The sequence below is a fragment of the Pagrus pagrus genome (genome assembly GCF_965226575.1).
Source record: "Pagrus pagrus genome assembly, chromosome: 12".
Classification (NCBI taxonomy): Eukaryota; Metazoa; Chordata; class Actinopteri; order Spariformes; family Sparidae; genus Pagrus; species Pagrus pagrus.
The window spans coordinates 3,943,712-3,963,336 of NC_140196.1; the positions used below are offsets into that span (position 1 = coordinate 3,943,712).

Genomic DNA, 19,625 nt, shown 5'->3' on the forward strand with positions numbered 1-19,625 from the left:
CATTTTCAACCAAACCTCCATCTTGTCCTAACCAACACAACTCAAGTGCGGCTGTTCAGGCCCTCGCTGACTTATTTCCACCCATTTCTGTATCTGCTCTTACTGGTTATCTGTCGTTAGCCTATTTGCAAGACAAATCATATTGATTACAGTTGCTATTATTTTGCAATTATTAACTTTTTTTTTAACAATGAGCCCAACTTTACAGGCTGGAAGGTTTGCTGGCTTGTAATTGGATTTTGAGAGCGATGTGATTGTGTGCGTCGGTGAATTGGGAGTCGTGACAGTTCACATCTGTCTCTCTCTCTCTCTCTCTTTCTCACACACTCCCAGACACACACACACACACACACTGTTTCTGTATGTGTCAGAGTACGCAGGGGGTCTATACTGGCGTGTGTGTTCGTGTGAGGTTAGCGTGTGTGTATATGTGTGTGTGTGTGTACAGAGGCAAGAGATATTTTTTTTGTGTATATCCAGGGCACATTGTCTGGACAGGGAAAATGAGAATGGATGGGATTGTAATTACTGAATGGAGATATCCACACAGTGTGAAATTAGAAAAGGCTGGGCGAAAACCTCCCACGGGCACAGCCGGTAAAGAGAGAGTAGTTGTCATGGTGATAGGTGAATTCAAACAGGGGCTTCGCAAACCTTCAGGGAAAGAGGTGTGAGTGTGTGTGTGAGTGAGTTTTTCCTCTCTGTGCGTGTGTGTGTGTGTTCGGGTTTGTGTTTATGGATTTTTTTTTTTGTGAAAGAGGAGAGAAAAGTTGCCGTGACCTTGATGAAGACTCGCATGAAGTGTTGTGTTTTCAATTTTTTTTACCACATTCAAACGTGCGCCGAGTCTCACCTGAGCTGCGAGTTGGAGGAGTTAGACTCAAGGGCGTCGTTTCAATGTCGCTTTTCCTTTTTTTCCCCCCCGTCAAAGTCGTGTCGCACAACTTTTACAGTTTTATAGGTGCAGTGTCTCGCTCTGCGCCGACTTGATGAAGATGCACATAAACTCCTCTGTGTTGCCTTCAGTTGTGCACTCGCTCCGATATACTGTATATGGCTCATGAGCAGCAGCAGCGAGGGCAACTTTATTTTCTCATTCGGTTTCGCCTCTCAGGCTGCTTTCAGACGGTCCTGAGCATCTGATTGGTGGAAGGTAGAAACTACTCCAGATGCACCTTCCTCTTCAAGTCCTGTCTTTTCCTTGAGGCTTTTCCAAATGTCAAGAGGTCAAGAAGAGATGTGAAGGACTGGGCTGCAAGGCATTGTGGGACGGCATTATCTCCTTTTCTTTCATAAACGATGGCCCTATGTTGAAGGAGGTAGGAAAGGAAGCATTAACGCATCTTTTCTTAGCGTTTAGACGATTCGTGCAGCCACTTAGAGACTTCCTGGTCATGTCACACAGTCAGGAACCTCCTTAGGCCAGGTGACAATGTCAGCTGACAGAAAACTCAACACATAGAATGATTTTTGGTGACTTAAACCATAATATCTTATCCGATCTATGAAATGTTAGCAGCTCAGTTCAGGAGAAGGCCGTGCTTTTGTCATTTTTATCGTTTGTCTGGTTGAAGAGCTCCTGATATCATTGTGTCGTCCCACTTCTCAGGAAGAAAAGTTTCAAGTTGTAGCTCTGGTAGCTTAAAAAATACAGTGTGAGGGACTGTTATGTTGAATAAACACATACATTCTCAGTAAATGAATTCATTGTCTTGCTCAAAGACACTCAGGGTTACTTTAAGGACACTACAGCACCCTGCTGCCAAACAGAGCCCAGACTACTGCTCTGGCTTCAGGGACTCATCCTGTTGCCAAAACACTACTGTATGTACACTGTTTGAAAGAAAAAAAATCGCTATTTTCAGTTCATCGCCCCATTCTTTAAACACTCACATGCTTATATCCTCGGGGATGTTCATATTCGGTTGGTAAAGTTGTTAAAGAAAAGCTCCCAGTCTTCACAAATTCATTTCCTGGCAAAAGTATTTGGCTGTATTACATTTTTTTTTTCAAGACTTGGATGTCTTATTTTGGAGCCAAGCCTATCATTCATTCCCATTTTATTTTGAAAACCCAGAGTACACTGCCAAAATAAAAGTTAAGGAAACATTAACATTATCGTATCTTTTAATAAAACTGGGACCAACTGTTCTTAGTTGAAACCATTTTCCACAAAGGCTGTTTTCATTTCATACTGTGATATTAAATTGTAAAGTTTTTTTTTCTGTGTTGACTCATTTTGTTTGTGTTGCAGTTGTGCTGTGTTGTTGATCGACGCTCAACACGATGAATACTGTTGGTGTTTGGACAGCGTGACTGTAAACAAGGTCACTTTGTGGCTGCAAAATGTTCTTCACTACAGCAAGAATCACAACCTGTGAAAAAGATAATCTGACAGACGGCTGCATAAAAATAAACAGAGTGGTTTCAGGACTGTAGCCATATTTGAATCAACGTGTTACTCTCCTTCTGTCATGAATCCTTTTGTTATCATTCAGACACATTGTGGCTCATTTGTAAAGAAAATCTCAAATCTCAGAAAGTAATTTGTAGACTAACTTGAAATATGAAGGATTTGTACTGTAGACATGTACATTTTGGGATTGTTAGCATCAAATATCTGTTGCAGTATGTGTCTGATGATGTGCTAGCAGATAGGTTACAGGGACAAACAGGCATACAGGTTATTTCTTAGCATGTTGGTTACAAAGTATAGGTCACTCATGCACAATGCTGAGTCGTCAGCAAACAATTGTGTTTTTTGCTTGTTTGCTTGTTTTCTAGCTTCCGCTTTTGAACCAGATATTTACCGTTCAACTTAATTTATGTAACCACAGCAAATTTTCAAATTAAAAATGGCAGGTTCTCGACGTCGATGACAAATGTTCAGGTCAAATTGATCGCTTTAAACGAATGATTATCATCACCATTGTTCTGCCGCTCAGTCCAGTAGGTGGTGGTTATAATACTTCATTAAACAACATGGCACGCAAATGCTTCTTTAAGCGCTCTGGAGCTAGCTATGCTAAAGCTAATGTTGTTAGCTGCTATGCTGGCGTCTAAAAGGTAAACAAACCTCAGGTAGCCAGCTGGAAGCAGTCGGGTTATCTCAAGGCAAAGATAAGGAATCGTGGGAGTAAAGTTTTTGCTGTCATGCTTGAAAATATGAGCAGACTACTTGAAAACTATAAGCAAATTATCCTGTATGGGAACTGATTCTGCCGCCAGCTTTCTGATCCACAGAAATCGTCACTGTCACATTATAGACGGCGTCTACAGTATCATCCAGAGCTGTGTTGTGTTTGAATAAATAAATGCGGTTGCATTAATAGGACTTCCTGTGTCAGTAGGTGTCCGTAAAAAAATGCTATTAATGAAACTCAACACATCCTGTAGCTTCACAATAACATCCTTTCCGTGGAAGAAGGCGTCATGTCCCCTGAACAAATAAAAAATGATTTAAATGCAACATGGCAGGTGAATAGAAAAAAAAAAAAAAATGACGCTGATAAAATATACATATAAAAATCAGCAGAATTAGAAATGATTCTGTTCACAGCACTCCGTCAGTGACAGACTTCAAATCTGTTGACAGAGGCATCAGGGCAGGATGGAAATAAAGATAAACTTGGTTCACTGACGAGCCAGAATTCGGTGTATGCGGCCGTGACAGTATCTTGGAGGAGATTCCAGCGTGGGGGTGCGCTGACAACATTGGCAGTGAGCCACCTATGACTGCATTACATAACCAGGGAGCTGGAGACAGGGAGGAGTAGATTCCTTTTGTCAGAGTTCAAAGTGCGCTGTGAGGAGATAATGGCCTCCTTTTATCAGTACGCTATAGTAATGAGCTTGTTCATCACCTAGGGGAGGAGAGAGACGGGGGGGAGAGGGGGGAGGATGAGTCGGGGGTGCAGGGGGGGGAAGGCTGAGGAATGCCCATCCATCAGGCACCGAACCCAGAGTCTGGCCAGAGCCCCAACCCCCTCAAACCCTCCAGACCTCTTCATCACTGTCTGTGTACATACGGGTTGGAAAAGCTATGCAGCCCTCAGTGCAACATATGCAGGAGGAGTGAACCCCTCAGTGCTACCAAAGAAGGATTTAACTCCACAGTACAACCACAATATCCTCATTTCATTTCAAACAGAAGGAATTAGTGTTTTTCCTCTGCACACGCACAGGCAGGCATAAAGTGACCAGACAGACAGTTTGATATTAAATAGATCCTGCAGACTGTTGAGTATATAAACCTGATACCAGACACTATAGTTTGTTTTCTATTGCTGCTTCAACTTCAAATGAAAGTGTAATTTCCACAAAAGGGAAATTCATCTAGTTGCCAAATGAAATATAAACTGGTAACAATCAGAATGGATAGCACCAAGAAAACAACTTTAACAAGTAGCAAATGAAAGAACAAACTTTTGTCTGTTTCTAAATCCAGAAACATAAAAGTCCTGATAAAAAAACACAATGATAAAACACGCAAAAGTTAATTAATATCAGAAATACACAATACAATCTTCTTAAATATTAATCTGGTCACCGTCCAACAAACAACAACAAACTTGCCTAACTTTCACCAAGAAGTTTAATTTGGACATTTGAATGATCTATAAATCTCCTTCCTCTGAGGAAAAAGTCCAACACATCCTCATACTTAAACTTGCAGTTTGGTTAGGTTCAGGAAAACATCATGATTATGCTTGAAATAACGTAACGTACCTACGTATTGCACGTTATGTAACTTTACTGCGTTAGTGAGTTGATTTTCACATTGGACACAAACAGTCTTGTGCTTGTTTGACCCGACCATCCACCCTCCCCTCCTTCTCTCTGACCACTTTATACTACTTCAGCTGACTTCCTCCTCTGCTGCCGTAATAACTCCCACAGCCACTAGAGGTCGCCGCCTGACAAGAAACGTAAATATTGGTCACAACAAGCTGCTTTCACAGTCGACCTATGTGGTCCATGTAGCTTAAAAAATGCAACTGCCTCATCTGAGCTGGATTTAGTGGTCTTTGTCCTGTTTGGGCCGGGTCTGCTTCAGGGAGGAGATTTACAATCTCAAGGGACATGATCACAAAAAGGTTAAATAAATAAATAAATAAAAAGATGCAGTCAGTTAAATGCTCTCTGGGAATAAATACAGCGCAGCGTGCTCGTTAGCAAGCACTTTGCTCAAGGCCTCTTCAACAAAATGGATGTTGGCTTTCAATGCGGCTCCATTCAGTTTTTTTTGTAAGAAAAAGAGAAATGAAGGAAAAATTGATTAGTCAACTTCTACTCGATGTGATACGTCTCTTTCATACACGATCACATCAATATTTGCAGCTGCTGCACTTCCTGGTCGTTTTTGACAGCTGTGCTCTCTTTTAACACGTTGTTGCAGTGTTGTCCATCTTAAAATTTAAACAGGTTATCAATTAAAAACATTGATGGTGTCTTCTTTTGATTAATTCTTCTTCAAAAACATGTTGCATTCAATCAAAGCCGCTGGACAGAACGTCAGATAATTGCCCAGAATGTAAAAGCAGAGTTACAGTCCACCGGAGACCAACAAAGATCCAATATGTCTTATTGGCGAATCTGTAAAAAAAATCTGCAGCTTTCTCAGCTTTTTTTTTTTTTTTTTTGTGGTTGGACATGAATGAAAACCATCTGGAAGGTCCCAGGTGACAAAGACTTGACGGACTACCATCCACATGTGGGGTCGCTGACCTCCACTTTCCTTCTGGTTTAACAAGAAGCCTCCACCCTCCACCTCCCTCCACCTTCCTCCCCTCAGGGCTGCAGGACATATGAGCTCTGCGGAGGGGGGAGGTGTGTGTATGTGTGTGTGTGTGTGTGTGTGTACAGTACATATGTGCATGTGGCTTTGGGGAAGATCTTGTTCTCCTGGTCGACCTTGAATGTCCTCATTCGTTTGGCTGAAAGCTCGGACTATGAAACACGTTTCTCTGGATACTCTTTACAAAAAAAAAGCTTCAACCAGAGCAGAGAAAAACATCAACCCGGCCAAGGCTGGATGTTTGAGTCCCAGCAGAGCCGTCATGTCATGTGAGGACTTACAATCCAGCTGCTTTAAAATGATATAGATGAACGGAGAAATGCTAACCAGTGGCTGTCAGATGTAAAAAGCCCAGCAGGTATTAATGGTATAAATGTGCAAATTGATTATTCCTTCCTTTACACCTTCAAATACATTCAATCATAATGCCTCAAATAATTCCTTCAATTCAGACTGAAAGAGGTTAAGAGGAGTTGAGATATCGCAGCAGCAGGAAGTGGAGTTACAGGTTGTTGTGGCAGGCTGAGGTCGTGTTGTGTGTTTTATTTGTGTGAATGTGAAGGAAAAGCAAAATTACACATGGTGGATGTTTCTGAGACTGAATATCTTTGAACTGGACGGTACAAAACAAGGTCATTACATAAAAATGTGTTTCCATTTCATCACCAGAATGACATCACTTTACTTAGAGAATATTTACTGTGAATTAAAGGTTAAATGAACAAAATCAAACATCCAGTCTGAGTTTATCAATGCTTTTTGGTCATTTGTCTAAACTTTCTTAGGTTGTGGAGAGATTTGGACTCGTGTCACCATTTTGATTGGTCACTTCCATGTTTTTGTGTTGAAAATTGTTATTATTAAGATCACTAACGTTTTGTTTTGTTCATTTTTTCCCCTCTGTTTGTGAAAATCTAACGTAATCTCATCTGCCCGTGTCCAGGGGCCATATTGAACACCACAAAAAGTTTTTAGAGGCGTGAACAAGCTAACAAGCAGTCCACACACGAGATATATAACCTTCACGTTCGATGTTTGGAGCTCAAGCCCTTCTTCAGGCGTCCATGTTGGACATCCCACCACCTCCCCATCATCACCACGATCGTCAGGAGTTACTCCATCGTCCACCTGTTGGCTTTTCTCGCAGGTCCAGCTAAACTCCAGCGCATCTTGTCTTGTCCTCTCACCCGTGAGCCTTCATGTTAATCAAGGAAGTCATTCTCTATTTGATCATCTGGCTTCATCGAACAGATTTTGACTGTCAAATAGCCAATTTGTGTAAACAAATGATTAAAAGTTGAGCACTGATACCTGCATGGCTCTGTTTCTACTCTGCGTCGTCTGGCTGTGACCTCATCTGTTAGTCTGATGGTTCTCAAAATAAGAAAGCACAAGGCTGGAAATACTCATCGACAAAGCTGCCCTTCAGAACAGCTCTGGTGTATCTACCAATCACTAAAACTTTAACAAGTATCTGTGCAGAAAGTTAAGTAAGTGGAATGAGGTGAACTTCTTTATTTAAACTTTTCATACATCCCTCCTGAAAAGCTCCTACATTCGAGTTCTCTGTCAGGAAACAGGATCCACTTTTACCAGTAAATTGTCCAAACCAGAGCAAACCATCTCTGTCTCTCTAATTGCACACACAGTGGGAAGCCTAATGGCTTTGGAGGGGGAGAAAAATTAGTCCAGTCAGAGTCTGTCACGGTCATGCATATTTAATTGATATAAATGTTTTTGTGTCCACAAAATAATTGACAGTGCCGCAGTGCTAAATTGAGATTGCGCCCCGATTCCCCGACTCCTCTAAATGATTTCTGAGCGTATGAGATCTTTCGAAAAGGAGCAAAGTTTGAGTTTGAGAGCAACTGCAGTCGTTCTTGTCACCAGGAGACTAAACTCAGGAAATGAGACGGCTTCTATCCACAAGCATCAGGCTGAAGAAATGTGACTTTTCTTTATTTCACTCCTTTTTTTCCTTTCCTTTCCTTTCTTTACATGTTTATTTTATTATATTGCACAGTTTTTAGTTCTGGCAATTTGAATTAAAATACCAATAAATATATCTTTGAAAGAAAAAACTCTTGAGAGGGCTTCAATTATTCAGGGGCTTTGGGGCATGGAGCGTGGCAGGCTCGGTGGAGCAGTGTTAAAGCCGGAGCACTTTGTGCTTGCAATCGGAGATGAAGAGGCTATTTGTCTGTGTAGTGTGCAGAGCTCTTATCAGGGATTTGTTTGCGGCACAACTTAATTTGCATAAATTTCTTGGAGAGTAAGATGAAAACTCGGCGCTCTTGGCTGGAGCAGGAGGAACAGATTGTCCTCACAATGCACATTTCACCAGCCGGCTCACACTGTTGTTCTGGTGTCGAACTCGGGGGTAAGCTTTCCATCTCGACACCCTGATCAAGAACAGATCTGTGAGAATAAACAGAATATTTTTTTACTTTCGCCAAATTTCTTTATGCCTTCAATACCCCCCCCGCCTCCTACAGGAGGAAGTTTTGGATGTTTTTAAAGGATAATTCCAGTTTATTTCAACTTGGATCTTGTTTTCACAGCTTTGGCCATCGTTTCTACATGATCATGTACTCAGCGAAGTCATTTCTGGCGACAAGTTTAAACAAATAAGGTCATGTCATTTTGGGGACCCCAAGATATGACTGTTGGAGAGTACCAACAACAGGAGAACATGACCTTATTTGTACCGGACATTCGTCATCATGTGGTTTAATAGTTTGAAATGGTCGAAGTTTGGTTTAGGCACCAAAATGACTTGGTTAAGATTAGGAAATGATCATGTTTCAGGTTAAAATAAGTACATAAGTTACATTTCTATGTAATGTAGGTTATGTTACTTTTTACTTTTAGAAAATACTTAAATTTTTGGCTTCAGATGGGACACAAACAGCGACGTCCTGGACGAACGTCTGGTTGAAACGCCTCTTCTCTTTGCAGACTTTGATACTCTTTGTACTTTACCTCCTTGTTTGCTCCCGTCATAATTATTGGGCCACTACAGTCGCTGCCTAACAAAAAATAAATAAATATGTTAGCTCCCTGCACAGACGACCTGTTCGGCCATTTCTCTGATGAGGACGGGTTGAACACACACACACACACTTTAGTTCATTCTGCCTGGATCCGACATCCTGCTGCTCCCAACACTCATTAGCACACAAATTGTGGATTAATCCATCACTGGAAACAGTCCCCCAACCTACAATTTACTCCTGTTTGAACAGTATTTACTCAAACCTACAGTGTCCAGCTGTTTTGGGTAATTACTGAGCCTTTTCTTTAAAGATTTACATCTTCTGCAGAAATCAATGTTCTCGTGGCAGAAGGCCACAGACAGAAAGTACTGAGAAACAGATGCATTGTTGGTTTTGGTGTTTTTTTTACAAGATCTGTTGACAATGAGAAAAAATAGAAAATACCACCAGGCTGTGTTATTACTACTGTAAGCAACAGCAGCCAAGACTAGGCCAATAAGACCAGAATAAAGCTGTAATGTAAAGGTTTGGCGCTGGTTCTAGCTGACCCTGATCGCTGACCTTTAGGGGGAAAGGTAACAGAGATAATTCCTCCTTTGGGAATCTACTAAACATCCCGTAAACACAGACTTCCTGGTTGATTTGTGTTCCCGCTGCAGGAGAAAAGAAAAACAAAAACCACATGTAGATCCAATAAATTCTTTTTATCGATTTTCCAATAAAAAATACATTCATACAGAAACTATTTTACAAAACAATTTCAAATGAAAAAATCTTGTTATGCCATAAAACAAACAAAAATAGAGCCTCATATTTTTATTTTTTGTGTTGTTTTTTTATCTCCATGTTCATCCAATAAAGATTCTCTAGCTAAAGATAAGGGTGTCTTTCGCAGGTCTTTGACAAGTTGAGAGAAAAAAGAAATCACATGGCAAATAAAAAAAAACGTTAATACTTATAACGGGCACCGGAATGCAAAAAAAAATTATGACAATTCAAGTGTCCAGAACAATTCACGTCTGAAAAGTATTTTTTTGTTGTTGTTTTTTTTTGTTTTTCTTGAAAGATGATGATAGGCCACAGGTGTATACGCAGTTGATGCCTTTTTTTTGTTCTCTTTTTTTGTTAGAAAACGTACATTTGCTCTTGCTTTCTCCAGTCAAACCAAAAAAACAAAGATGTTACAGAAGCAGAATGAAGGAGAACGGAGCGTCGTCTATTTTACAATAGTTCCTCGGCCTCTCGTCTTTATTGGTTCATCTTTACAAACAACGCGCTGCACGTGTCTTTTGGTCCCATACCCTTTCAAAATAGAAGCTTTCTTACAAAATTCTCTTAGTTTACAATGTACATATCTTTGACAATTCTCAGTGTACGGACTTTATTTAATGTTGACCGGGTTCGCCTGTGCAGGTGTTGACTCACAACGAGGCTGTCCTTAAAGCAGACAAGTTCTTCGTCAACACTTTCTCCACGTGTTGTTACTTTTCAACAAAACATATCGTCCGTAAAAACACTGCGGCTCCAGAATATGTTCGAGGGGAAAGATGGTGATTGAGTTCATCCAATTGTGAAACTGAAGGGAATTTCAATTAACCTTGAAAGAGATTTTTTTTTATCAACCCACAGAGGAGTGTGTTGAAGTCATGTACAGAAACTGAAGTTTTTTTAAAAAAAAACATGCATATAGTGAAGTTGACACACATCTGGTCCTGGTCACGTCTCTGTTCACCTGCAGACAGAAAGAACCTCGAAGACCTGCAGCAACAGCTCAAGCTTGAACTGGTTAGACCGGTTTTTAGGTACCGTTTAATCAGATCACGGGTTGTTTAAAACCAGGTCTGAGTAAAGATACTGACTCACCCCGAGGGCGAGACTTACCAAAACATACAACATCAAAAACAGACTCGTGACTGAGAATGTCGTCATTACTCTTAAAAGGACACATCCGCTTCGATACAGACTGTAAGCTTTTGACACATCGACAGATACAAACGGCCTGAACAGTGTACTGTAAATGTCCTAATTCGTCACAAGCGCGGTGGCCGAGCACGCCACATTTCATGAGAACATATTTCCACGACTCTGTACCTTTTTGACAGCAAGTTAAAGTCCATCTGAAGTGCATCCACACCACCGTATACTACATAGTAGTAAGACCTTTACAAAACTGAATCGCTTCTCCGAGCGCTCCACAATTCTGTCTCCGACCCGGATCATTTTGGGGGGAATTTAGTTTTTCGATATAGTTTTGATACATTTAACAGATAATGCACAGAGATGTAAAAATGGCAGTCATCATGAAGTTGATATATAGATTTTTTTTTATTATTATTTAGAAGTTTAGAGCAGTCTGTCGCCAGACAAAAAGAGCAAAAAAGGTGCGACTGTATGGATCAGAGCCTTTTATAAAGCAATTCATTAACGCACTAGTGCATTCGCAACGCCCGTTTGGTGTGTGTGTGTGTGTGTGTGAGAAAGAGAGATCTATTTAACAGGACAAGGCCACTTACATAAGGCATCAGTAAGGTCAACAGTGCATTTACAGATAGAACGAAAGAGAAGAGCAAAAAGTGAAGAAGAAGAAGGAACAGAAAATATCCCATGATCAAGACAGTTGCCAAGCAATAGTGGTATCCCCAACTTATCAAGAAACTTAAGAAACAAAATGACTGCCTTATGTGTTTTGTACAATACTATGATATTGAGTAATATGAAGGTAGCTGCTCTCGAATGGATTTTTGTTGTCCTATAAGCAAACAGGTGAGCAACACATCCCCAGATCCCATGCAACTTCTGTTATAATGGCATAACTGTTTGTGTACAACCGTTTGTTTTTGTTTTTTTTGTGTTTTTTTTTTCTTCTTTTTTAGATACAGAGCTTACACAATGGACAACAAAATGAGCTTTTATAGCGTGTATGTTTTTGAGACAGGCTACATAATACATTGCACATTTAATAGCTGCACTAAACAAAACGACCTCCCCGTGTTCGAAAATAGGGGAGCTGTAGTTCCACCTCCGGGCAGAGAGGGGGCGCTCTCCTAGCAAAAATCTAGCTCCACCGAAAACAAACCCCTCCGCTCCCCCTCCACAGCCGATATAGACTCAAACAGCACAGACAGAACCCTTGCATTCATTCTCAGTGAGACCACAAATATTTCCCCCGCAATAAAACCTCCCCTCGCACAACGTCACCCTCTCCGTGTCATTCACTCGCAGTTTCCACAATGCAAGCTCCATCCGCTCCATAAAGCCAGCACAGGCATCCAGTCGCAGGCACTCACAGTCCCCATGCGCACAGGCAAACACACTGTCATTGGAGGACCGGCGACCCCCGCAGGAGTCCCATAATCCTCCAGGAAAAAAGCGTCGAAACACCATACAGAAGAGTCTCTTCCCGTCTTTCTCCAGCCCCAGATTGTTTCCAGTTCTTCACGTCTCTCTCCCCGCCCCTCCTGTTCCTCTGTTAAAAAAGCCTTTCAAGAGCAATCTCCACAGCGAGGTGTTGGAGGCACTAAGTATGGTGCAAATAATAGCCTGCGTTGCTTCATCTTTTTCCACTGACTGGAACACGGCGGTGTCCCTACGCTCCCAGGACACACCGGCCTCGCTGATCCCCCACAGGTCAGGACAATCAACCCGAATCATCCCACAGAGCTCTCAACACGGAGGCCATCTTAGATGTGCCTCTTCATGTGCAGCGCCAGGTGGTCAGAGCGGGAGAAACACCTGAGAAGGGAAAAATGAGAGAAGATTTAGCCGATGTGAGACTTTATATCGTTGTAGATTCTGGATATCATTTCTAGTTTAGTCTGTTCCTGGTGTTAAAGGCTGCGTGACAGTAAAGTGGAGTACTCCTCTGAACTTACAAGCACATTACTGATGATTATTTAGTTAAATTAATCTGATTATGTTTATATTTTAATGAAGGTACCAATAACCATCCCAGCAATATTGTCCCAATATCAAAAAATATCACGATATTTGATTTTGCATTGATGAAGAGGTTTTTTTCAAAATATTGACATATATACAGTTTTGTTTATTGTGATTTGGCTTAATAATATCATGATTATTTTAAGGCCATATCACCGGACCACTGTAAATAAAGTTATCATCACCTAAACTACAAGTAAGAAGGACGGGAAGAATTGGGAAACCTCAATTTTTGGCACTTTCATGCATTTTTGACCAGTCTGGTTGCTGGAATTTAGCGTAAATGAGTGAATACCAATATTTACAGAATTAAAACAGTTTATTAATAAGTAAAAATAAAGTTAAATAGTTGTTTTCACCAATAAAACTGGATTGTATGTAGATGACAGTGCCAGTGATGGTGGCTTTACAGTCCAGCTCATCTCTCACTCAGAGGCTGACTTGAACTGTTTGCTTACTTTTCCTACTCGGCTGCACAATGTGACATGAACGTGGTGAGTTCAGGGACCGAGGCCCATGCATCACTCTCATCCAATTTCCTGTCACAACCTATTCAGGGTTCGTCTGATGCCATTATCTGCCATCACCATGAAAGAGACCACATGGGGGACGCTGAAGCTACAATGGCTCATTGAGATGCTTCTCGTCACGACACCTTCTGGCTTCGACTAATCAGCCGTCCCCGTTCGACCACTTGCTGAACTCTCTTTTCACGCAACCCCTCGGCCTCGACCCCGTTCCATCGGTCCGTCCTTGACCCTCATTCATCTCGTGTCATCTCCATAAACCAATTTGCAAACATAAGTGGTGAGTCTTTGTCAGTGAATGAGCACTTAGCACCAAAGGTAAAGAGAGGGGGGGCGGTTACAGCTGCACTGAAGTTATTATTGTGGATATTTGACAGCACTTTGTTTGAGAGACGTTGATTTTTTTGACTTCCAATCCAACTTTTTCCATTTTTTTTGCACTTGTTATAAGGTCACCCAGGTTACGTGTCAGCACTCGTCAAACATTCACTGGCTCTCTCACCTGTCGCAGTGACTGCATTTGAATGGCTTTGCTCCGGTGTGCTTCCTGAAGTGTCTGGTGAGCTCATCGCTTCGTGCAAAGCGCCACTCGCAGCCCTCCCATGAACACCTGTAGGGCTTCTCACCTGCAGATATCGAAAAGGAAACAAAAAAATATTAACATTTATATAGAAGTGCATTCTTTAAGATAAGATTCCATAACCTTCAAAAAGACCTCTTTGTGAAAATACTTGACAGGTTTCATCCTTCAACATATCTAAAATACAGAGCAGAGTCTATAAATACGATGGTAATTCATCTAATGAACCTTTCCTATCTATTAAATCTCGTCTCTTCATGTCATAATTGCAGTAATTTCGAGCTATCAATCAAAATGTCACGCTATCTGACATTTTGCGATTCAAGTCCTCACATTTGCAGCCAATATACACAGTTCCAACTCATCCCAGAGGCTTTATAATGCTGTTTTCAAAGAAAATACCAGCCTGTACGAGTGCTAAGCAGATTGGCCCGGCTACTGTAAGTTGAGGAGAAAAACAACCTCGTGCCTTGTGGGTCTTGAGAGCTGTGGTATGCAGCTTTGAGGAGCTGCTCGAGTAGACGGCTTATGCAACAGGGGAGAGCCGGCAGGGGAAAAAAAATAGAGACTGTTCCTAATGGTCCTAGAGGCCATTAACCATGTGGCTAACATGGGCGGCGAAAAAAGGATGCCAGGAATGTGACTTCCTCTCCTAATGGACGGCACAGCTTGGCAAGGGGTCAAAGGTGACGAGGGAAACTGTTCACATTTGAACCCCCGGAACAAACACCGCAAATGTCAGATTCCCATAATTTCTTTCTTTTTTCTTTCTTTTTTTTAACTGTGTGAATGCAAACGAGCGGCTCTCTGAGTCTGTTCCCATGCTGAAATCTGAGATCTGTTGATTTGTTTTCAGGATCCACATCCTCTGGGTGCTGCTCGGCCACAAAGGAGCATCCCGCCTCCCCTCCCCCCCCTCATGAAGTCACGTTCCTCTGTGTGAATTAGGTCACAGTTGAGGGCATTCCTTCTGACAAAACTATTCAAAGTATGTGGGAGTATTTTCAGCGCTTTGCGCAAGTGATCGACGCTCAAGTTCATTTCGCTCGCGCTTCTGAGAGGTTTTCACACTTCGGACGGGCGGATTAAGTTTTATTTAGCAACAAGTGGTTTAAAAACATGACGTCACAACCTGTCGGGTCGGTCTCACCCACATCCCCCAGCGAGTTTTGCACTCATGATATTTGCATCTCGCCATCGAGCGTCTTTACCTGTGTGTGTGCGCTGGTGTGCTTTGAGGTGCGAGCTCTTGGTGTACACCTTCCTGCATCCGTTGAATTGACACCTGTGCACCCGCCTCCTGCCGTCAGGCGACGCCTCCCCGCTGGTCAGCCCCGTCCTCTCCATGCCCCCAGTTCTTATTTTCCCAGGTGAGTGCAGCACAGTCTGTATCCCACTCCACACCTGGGTGACAGAGCTCTCCTTGCCCAGCTCGGGCGAGGACGGCGGCGTGCTGATGATGGCGGAGCCCAGGTCTTCGCCACCGTCTCCCAGAATGTCAGTCAAAGAGCCGGAGGAGAAGTCGAGGGTCGGGGAGAGCTCCTCGGAGCTGTCCGAGGCCTCGCTGCTGGCATCGGAGTTGAAGCCGCCGGCGTCGAGGTGCTGGCTGTCCTGATTGTCTTCCTCCTCCTTGATGTGGGGGATCTTTGGGTCCTGGTCGGTTGACTTGTCTCCGCAGGCGAGCATCAGCTTGCTCCACAGGTCCTCCTGGCTCTCAAATTTGAGGTCGGTGGCTGAGACGTAGGGCTCGCTCTGGAGGTACCTCTCCAGCTCGAGGCATGTCTGTGTGGAGGGAAGACAAGATAGCAGTGAGTCCAGGGCTGCACGGAGCCTGAGGCCTGAGACACCAGTCTTCCCTTCAACTGGAAAGTCCCTAAAACACCAAAAAAAGTGATTTCTTTTCAAGGGAAACACAAACTGTGGTGTTCTTCTACACACTGTGTTTATTCTTAGCAGCGGCAGCAGCAGGAGGGGGAAATGCTGTGACACTGTAACACCACTGGCCCTGTTTCCTTCCTGCCTGCAGGAACGAGGCAAGACACAATGTCCTATGCAGAGGATAGTCAGGAGCGCTCTAAGGATGCCCTCTGAGGCCATATCAGGGAAGATTACAAGCACCACATTTCCTTTTGAGAGCCTGCAAGAACAAGGTGCTCTTAACCCGCCAACACTCGCACGGTTGTGTGCGTGCGCGAGTGCTCGTAGGTGCGTGCCAGGCTCGGTCATGAAATTTACATATGCTACAGAGACCCCCCTTTGGGTTAGGGAAGTGCTTGTAGATCTTTTAAATCTATCAATTATTCAACATAATGTGGATTTAATAATGCATTCAGAGGCATCGCTAGAAATAACATAGCACACCAGGGACCGAGAGGAGGGAGGTCTGGTTCACGGGGGTCCATAAAAAGCCTGGCATGAATACTGCAAGAGCCGCTGTGGATTGTGGGCTTATTTTCTTTGAAAAGGAAGTGAGAGAGCACTTCCTCAACCCACTGCAGTCAGCGAGCAGGCCAGATCATGAGGGCCGCGGACAGGCCTCTGCAATTTCCTAATGAAGCAGATTTACAGCCAAATTTTATAATAATAGAAGTGAACTCGCACAGCTCGGAGGTCAGACGATGGATCTGAATGGCTGGCGAGGTACTTAAGCCAGTAATATAGGAGGTATGAGGTAAGAGGAATGAAGACATTCTCTTATGCTCCATCATAATTTTCTTTTCTTCAACCTTTTTAAGAGTTTCACCTCTAATAATATTAAAATGAGACTCTGAGGAGGGGATTTCCCTCTGTGGCTGTGCACAGCTCAGAGGCATATGCAAAACAGAGCCTGTGTGCAGACTCAGAGGTAATCCTGATACATTTTCATAGAAACTCAACATGAAAGCTCATCAAATCTTAAAGTTACACTGGATATTGGATGGAAATAGTCATAAGAATGATGGAAAAGTGTGAATAAATCACATTTCTACACTTTAACTGCAGGACAGATGGGTTTCTGGTGTCTGGGGTTGGATGCCACTTCAACTTATCACGAACAGACTTTATGTCTAAAATGGGGATATTGTGGTATCATCGTAGTAATTTGGTAATTAGAGAGAATGCATTCAAGACAAATGTTTCTCGTCAGCGGTGCTGGATGAATCCCAGGCGAGCTTTAAATGCCTGGGAGGGCGACTTGGCCCGGAGCCCGCAGAGATCTGATAGACGGGAGAGATAGAAGAGGATCGAAGCGTGTTGCCAATTCAATTCATTTCATTCCCTTAAAAAAAAAACCGAGAAGCAACTCTTCGCCCTCCCCTCGGTTTCCAGCATAAAACTCCACTGTTCCGTCATCCAGGGGCCGCTTTGTCGAGCCAAATTGGACTCGAAACCAGCCTCTCTCTCTCCTTCTCTGTCAGACTGTCACTCTCTCATCTCTGTGTGTGTGTGTGTGTGTGACAGAGAGAGAGAGAGAGAGAGAGAGAGAGAGAGAGTGGAGAGAGAGGAGGAGATACGCGCAAAGACGCACGACTCGCCATTCAGACGCTAAATCTGCAACACAGCGTGTTTGTATTTCATCGCAAGCTCGATGTGGCTCGTAAACATGCGAGCACGAGCCCAAAATATCCGCAACGATATTATTAACAGTGAACCTCGCCAGGAAAAACAACTCCAAGCGTGCTGAAGACGCATGAAACACTGCAGAATTATCATGGGAAGGTTTAAAGAAATCAGGACGACCACGAAAAGTGAGAAAATGTGCCCGAAAGTCACTATTCTGTCCCGCACGCACGCTATTAGAGGATTTGGAAATCTCGTAGGATAATTAAAGAGATCTGTCACGGAGGGAACTTGCATCACTTCCCCTGTAAAAGCACGCAAGTCCACTTTTAAAAGGGAAATTAACTGTTCCACTAAATCAAACGTGGAGTTACGTAAACAACTTTGACATTTGCGCGTCCGCACGCAGCTGTCAGTGAGGCGCAAGTTTCCCCCAGAATCACACACACATTCCCTCTGTAACGCTGCTGTGCACCGCGAGCACGATCTGTCAAAGCTGTGCGATGTGGGACGGAGAAGCGGGGAGAGAGAGAGAGAGAGCTCGTTTACCTGCTGCCAGTACTCTTCCAGGGACGGTAAAGCTGAAAAGTATCCGGTGTCGTGCACAATCTGGAGCTCCTGGAAGATGCTACACATAGGGATGACATCCATTTCACTCCAAAAGATGCAGCCACGAGTAGAAAAGCGAATTCAAGCTTGTTAGAGGAAACGAAGCCTGTCGTGTTGAGAGAGAGAGAGGAAAAAAAGCTGGAGTCTTGGCTGTATTTGCATGTATGATAAGTCTGGGAGCCGTGCGCTTCCAACGGAGGGTTTGAGCGTGTGACGCACCGAGAGCGCACAACACCGAACTCTCTGAAACTCCGTCAGCGCTCTGACTGTAAACTTCCCCCCCGATTCAAAATTACAGACAAACCCACCCCCATGTGATTACATTACGTTTCGGCACGTCCGCCAATGAGCGCGCAGGAGCGCACCACCCGCCTACCAGACCACCCCTGGCCAATGCTGAGCCAGAGCCGACTCATCCTGTCTGTTGTGGTTGGCGCAGGGCGCGCAGCGTCCCCGGCTCCCATTGGGCTAAATCGGCGCTATTTTTAGTGCACTATATAACCCAGTCTGCTCGCTCTTACCGAAATGAGGAAGTGAGTTTTCTACTGAATCAAATGCGAGCTTCAGTTCCTCCGGAGCGGCGGCAGCAGGAGGAGAAGCGCTGGCTGCTGCGCTCCGGTCTCGAAATAGACACACTCCACTGTGGTCATTTCATCACACACACACAACACACACACACACAGACACACACACACACACACACACCGCGGATGAGATTAAAAATGCCTGAATGTTAAAAAAGAAAGGAAAAGGGGGAAGTGCGCAAAGACAGACTGATTAGTTCGGTTCTGTAAAGCGCAAAAAAAAAACCTGGGCACCAATATTCCGAGCTGAAACTCCGGGGGATCGTGAAAAGAGCTGATCAATTTCTGTTCTATATGAAACACATCAGATAGACTTCTTCTCTTTCATGGCTGCCCAGAGATCCATGAGGGATATTACGAGTCTCCCTGTGACAGTGCAGACAGTTTAATAAGCCATTAAGTTATAATAGAGTCGCCATAAAGATGATTATTCACAAAAATGCTGTGCAGGTTATTGTAGCGGCAGCAGCTTGAGGCTCATCATGAGGGACAGGTTTGCTTCTGCTGGAGATGATGTTCATGTACGTGCGTGCGTGCGTGTGTGTGTGTGTGCATGTCACCTGTGGCTCTCTCCTGTCTATGAAAGCCGGCTTGCTTGCTCTTGCAGCAAAGCGCCTTTACTACTCTCGATTATGATCATGAAACCGCACCGCCGGTTTGCTTGTTTCCTGTGGAAGAAGGTACCCAAGAAAAAAAAGCGCGGGCCGCCGTGGTGCATGGTGAGAGTCTCTAATACAAGATGCATGTTGTAAACACACACCGGCACTCTTCCACAGATGTATTTGCCTTTTATTCCCCCCTCTTCTCTTTTTAAGGAAGATGATTATTGCTCTGCCCGATCAGCGCTCCCCACTTCCCTTCCCCCGGCAGGATCATGAATATTAATCGGAAGGTAGCATGTTGATATATGAAGAGATTTATGTGTTCGATGTGTGCTTTTGCTGCATAAACACTTCATTTGTTAAAATGTCAGACGCGCTTTGGTAAAATAAATCTCAGTCGCTCATTATTCCATGGATTTAAACTGCAGGTGATCAGGCTTTTATTTTGTTA

General features: G+C 43.4%; 1 protein-coding gene across 1 annotated transcript; it reads right to left on the minus strand.

Annotated features, from left to right (window-relative positions):
- Window positions 1-9,478: 9,478 nt before the first annotated feature.
- On the minus strand, window positions 9,479-18,264 carry LOC311267068 (Krueppel-like factor 6). The gene is made up of 4 exons (XM_084369906.1): window positions 17,929-18,264; window positions 15,051-15,621; window positions 13,762-13,885; window positions 9,479-12,525 (listed from the first exon to the last, which is right to left on the minus strand). Exons 1-4 carry the CDS (start codon window positions 18,028-18,030, stop codon window positions 12,474-12,476), a joined length of 849 nt encoding a protein of 282 aa, XP_084226032.1. The 5' UTR covers window positions 18,031-18,264; the 3' UTR covers window positions 9,479-12,473.
- Between the last annotated feature and the right edge of the window lie 1,361 nt (window positions 18,265-19,625).

Excerpts from the sequence above, each read along its gene's own strand:
- LOC311267068 (XM_084369906.1), bottom strand. The coding sequence starts at position 18,030 with ATGGATGTCATCCCTATGTGTAGCATCTTCCAGGAGCTCCAGATTGTG. Across the intron at positions 15,622-17,928 it reads TGGAAGAGTACTGGCAGCAG|ACATGCCTCGAGCTGGAGAG; the intron begins GTAAACGAGCTC and ends CCCTCCACACAG. Across the intron at positions 12,526-13,761 it reads AAATGCAGTCACTGCGACAG|GTGTTTCTCCCGCTCTGACC; the intron begins GTGAGAGAGCCA and ends TTCCCTTCTCAG.